The sequence below is a fragment of the Dermacentor andersoni genome, chromosome 1 (assembly GCF_023375885.2).
Source record: "Dermacentor andersoni chromosome 1, qqDerAnde1_hic_scaffold, whole genome shotgun sequence".
Classification (NCBI taxonomy): Eukaryota; Metazoa; Arthropoda; class Arachnida; order Ixodida; family Ixodidae; genus Dermacentor; species Dermacentor andersoni.
In genome coordinates this window covers 144376804-144381542 of record NC_092814.1, presented here as the reverse complement: position 1 = coordinate 144381542, position 4739 = coordinate 144376804, and the positions used below count along the sequence as shown (strand labels likewise).

General features: G+C 46.1%; 1 protein-coding gene across 1 annotated transcript; it reads right to left on the bottom strand.

Moving 5' to 3' along the window:
* Positions 1-2017: 2017 nt before the first annotated feature.
* Positions 2018-4340, bottom strand: LOC126543370 (uncharacterized). Its single transcript, XM_050190492.3, has one exon. The coding sequence runs from the start codon at positions 4296-4298 to the stop codon at positions 2802-2804; it is 1497 nt and encodes a 498-aa protein (XP_050046449.2). The 5' UTR covers positions 4299-4340; the 3' UTR covers positions 2018-2801.
* Between the last annotated feature and the right edge of the window lie 399 nt (positions 4341-4739).

The following is a 4739-nucleotide window of genomic DNA, read 5'->3' as shown; positions in this document are numbered from 1 at the left end:
CAGGTGAGAACGACGATATTGCGAGGAAGGCCGTTCCAGTCTTTGGCTGCACGAGGAAAAAAAGATGCTGAAAAATTTACAGTTCTCGTACGTGTACGGTAAACTTGCAGTTGGTGACCAGTGCGAGGGGATATGTATGCGGGTGGTGTTATGTAAGGGGCACTGTTAAGTGATGAATGGTAAAGCTTATAGAATAGGCAAAGTGTTGCTATGCGTCGGCGGAGGGATAAAGCTTGCAGCCCAGATTCCGCTTTGAGGGCGGTAACACTGATTTCGTGAGAATAAGATGAGTGAATGAATCTGGCGGCACGATTTTGTACCGCTTCAAGGTCATCTACGACGCATGCTTGATGTGGGGACCATATGGGTGACGCATACTCTAGTTTTGAACGGATGAGTGACTTATAGGCTAGTAATTTAACGTGTTGGGGAGCGTTACGAAGGTGACGTTTCAGAAAACCGAGAGTTCTATTTGCCGATGATATGATGTTTGTAGTATGTGCATGCCATGAGAGATCATTGGACAAAGTAACGCCTAAGTATTTAAATGATGTTATTGCTTGTATAGGTACGTTAGCAATTATGTACGGGAATGCAACGGGGTGCTTTTGGCGAGTAATAGAAAGAAGTTTGCATTTAGTCGGATTAAGGGTCATTAGCCAGCGGTCGCACCATTCCTGGACACGGTCTAGATCATGCTGAAGTTTTGCTGCGTCGCAATGATTAGAAACTGATCGGTAAATTACACAGTCGTCAGCGAACATTCGGATTTGGCAAGATAAGTGTTGAGGCAAATCGTTAATATATATTAGAAATAGGAGAGGACCGAGAACAGAGCCTTGGGGTACACCGGATGTTACAGGAATAGGGTCAGAGGTATGATTATTAACAAGGACGTGTTGGGACCGGTTAGACAAGAATTCTTTGATCCAAATCAGAACGTTGTGGTCCAGGTTTAACTGGTTTAGTTTAAAAAGTAATCGTTGATGCGGCACTTTATCAAACGCTTTTGCGTAATCTAAGAAAATGGCATCAGTTATTATGTTGGTGTCGAGGTTAACATGCAAGTCATGAATGAAAATGGCCAGTTGGGTCTCGCATGAGAAGCCCTTTCGGAAGCCATGCTGAGATGGATGAAAAAAGTTATTTTTATCGAGAAATGCCATGATATTAGAATAAATGACATGCTCCATGATTTTGCACGGGACGCTTGTTAATGATATGGGGCGGTAATTTAGTGGGGAATCTTTTTTACCAGATTTGTAGACAGGAACAACCTTCCCCACTTTCCAATCATTTGGCAAGTGACCTACAGATAGTGAATGAGAAAATAAAATACACAGATACGCAGTAATGGTATGTCTGGTGTTCTTTAACAGCTTGGAATTGATTTCGTCGACGCCTGTCGATGAAGAAAGCTTAATGTTATCTAACAATGATAAAATTCCATCATGAGTTATTGTGACAGCAGGCATAGTAGACAAAGTTTTAGCTGGTGTCGTAAGCAGAGGTGTACTGGGTTCTTTTGTGAAAACTGTGCTAAAAGCAATGTTGAAGGTGTTAGCGCATTCGAGGTCCCCGACGGTTTCTCCCAATTCGTTGGTCAGAGTGATAGCGCGCGATTCGATAGGGTTGATGACCTTCCAAAATTTTCTCGCGTTATCATTTAACAATTTTGTCAGATCGTTGTTGAAAAATTTGAACTTAGCATTTCTCACAGCAATCAGGTAGGCATTCTCGGCAGTATAGTACCGCTGCCACGCATTAGACGAGGCTCTTATCTTAGCAGCACGAAAGAAGCGCTTTTTTCTGCCTTCTAATGTTTTAAGTGTCTTAGTGTACCATGGCTTTTGGTGATTTTCACGGAAAGTAATTTTAGGAATGAATTTGTTGGCCAAGTCCTGTATTTTGTATTTGAATACCTCCCAGCTCTTCTGGAGAGGCATGCTGTAAAATTGGGCTTCAAATAAAGGGAAAAAATTTGTAAGCTCGTTGTTAATTGCGTCATAGTTGCCTTTTTCATATAGAAGGATTGTTTTCTTACGTTTTTCGCGCCGTTCAAGGCAGAACGAAAATTCGGCGTGGATAACCTTGTGATCACTAATTTCTTGCAGGTAAGTTATATGTGATAAGCTCTCTGGATTCGTAGTTAGTATAAGATCCAAGATATTAGCACTGACGCCAGCAACACGCGTTGGTTCCCTTACCAACTGAGTGAGATTGGCATTCAGACATAATTCTATAAAATCCTTTAATTCTCTGTGGTTCGCACCTGAGGGAGCTAGTTTCTGCCAGTCGATACCGGGATAATTGAAATCACCGAATAGCAATATATGTGAATTTGGATGTGCAGTACCGAGATCAATCAGAATATTGTTCAGCTCACTTGCAAAGTTAGGTGAAGTATGCGGAGCCCTGTAGCAAACACCAAGCAAAACGGATTGCGCCGATGAGCGAAAAATTAACCATAACATTTCTAAATCAGAGACGATGTCTAATGGTGTGCACGATAAATTAGGGCCCACAGCAATCAGGACACCGCCCCCTCGAGTGCATCTGCGGTCATTTCTGAAAACTTGGAAACCTGCCAAGTCGGCAAGTACTTCTGTATCAGTGACATCAGGGGTAAGCCACGTTTCGGTTAGTATAAGTATGCTGCTGTTTGAAGAAATCATGATGTTAGACACGAGTTCACGCTTAGGTAGGAAACTGCGAATATTTGTGAATATGACAGACAATGAAATATTATTTCTTGGCATGGTTTGGGGGCGGGTAATCACATTTTTCCGGGCGGACGATTGCTATAACACTTCTCTTACAGTTTCAGATACGCTATCAAACACGTAGCGCTTCTGTCCGATGTGCAGGGTTTTGTAGCGCAGATTAAATGGGGCAGATTGCTTTCTGGCAAATGCAACGAGCTGGCTGCGAGCAATTCGAACTGCACGAGAAAAATCTTCGCCAATACTATAATTGGTACCTTTTAGTTTCCGGGCGCTCGACAGGACAGTTTCTTTTGTATTGAAAAATGTGAATTTTGTTATTATTGGACGGGGTTTGTCGTTCGAATGACGTCCGAGACGATGGGCGCGCTCTATCTCTTTTGTGTCGATGTGTACATCTAAATGCTCGCGGCAATGTTTAATGATAAGTTGTTCTGATTGTGCGTACGATTCAGGTGTAGTTTCAGGGAGTCCGTAGAAAACCAAGTTGTTCCGTCGCGTTCGGTTTTCCGCATCGTCAAAACGTGCCTCTAGTTTTGAAATTAAGCAAGTAGCTTTAGTTGCGTCGGCGCGGAGAACTTCTGTGTCTGTTTTAAGTGTTACAAGGCTTTCGTAATGGCTCTCAAGTTCGGTCATACGTTTGCCTAGGTCAGATACATTTCTGTCTGTCGCTAATAACTGAGATTTTAGATCTTGAACTTCAGAAATAAGCTTGGACTGGCCAGTAGATATCTTCTTTAGCTCTGCGAGGATAGCTGCAGTATCCGGACCGGGGTTAGTTTCTATATCACCGGAAAGTAGGAGTAACAGCGAAAAAACGACATGAAAACAATCAGCAAGAACAGCATTAAGGCACTGTGGGCTTGGCAGCTGTACTAAGAAGTAGTTGTTAGACTTTTTGGCAAAGAGGCTGAAACGTTCACCAACCTGCATTACGAAGACGAACGGATTAGTGGCCTGCGCAGTGGCAAAGCCGCCAAGCCCACAAAGTGCCACTGGTGGCTGCTCCTGTTTTATAGCTGGCCCTAGTAGTGATGTTGGATGCGATGGGGCTTCCCATTCTGTGGCGAGGGGCAGATAATCCAAGGACGAGTGTGTCGTTCCAAAGACGGGTGAAGCGATGGCAGTGGCTCGTTGACGAGCGCCTGATACATCCACGCTGAGATGGATTGGTAAATATGAAGGTGCGGTCAGTGGCGTAGTCGCCAGTCCAGGAAGGAAAAGACACGCGATGAATGGTCCGAGCACCTGCATTACGAAGACGAACGGATTAGTGGCCTGCGCAGTGGCAAAGCCGCCAAGCCCACAAAGTGCCACTGGTGGCTGCTCCTGTTTTATAGCTGGCCCTAGTAGTGATGTTGGATGCGATGGGGCTTCCCATTCTGTGGCGAGGGGCAGATAATCCAAGGACGAGTGTGTCGTTCCAAAGACGGGTGAAGCGATGGCAGTGGCTCGTTGACGAGCGCCTGATACATCCACGCTGAGATGGATTGGTAAATATGAAGGTGCGGTCAGTGGCGTAGTCGCCAGTCCAGGAAGGAAAAGACACGCGATGAATGGTCCGAGCACCTGCATTACGAAGACGAACGGATTAGTGGCCTGCGCAGTGGCAAAGCCGCCAAGCCCACCAATCCATGTACACGCACCGTCCTCCAGGTGGAAGTAGACGTGTCTCAGTTTCGCCGCATCGTTGCAATGGTTCAAGGTGGCCACGCGCTCGAAGTCGGCCATCCAGTCTTCGACGTTTTCGAACACTGCGCCATGGAACGTCGTCGGAGCCCGTGGGCTCTCAAGTGCATACCGGTTCAACATCGTGCTCTCCATGCCGGTTGCGGCGGGTTGAACGGAAGCCCTGGTCATAGCGGTTGAAGTGGTGGGAACCGTAGCGTCGACGACTTCCAGGGCTAGTCTCCTGATCCTGTGGCTGGCCCGGTGCACGGGAGTGTCGACTGGCACTGGATTCGTCGTGCGGATCCTTGGAGGGGTTCGCAACATCCGTGAGGGCTACCCCACACC

What these genes read in the sequence shown, in the direction of transcription:
- LOC126543370 (XM_050190492.3), bottom strand. Translation starts at nt 4,298, where the DNA reads ATGCAGGTGCTCGGACCATTCATCGCGTGTCTTTTCCTTCCTGGACTG.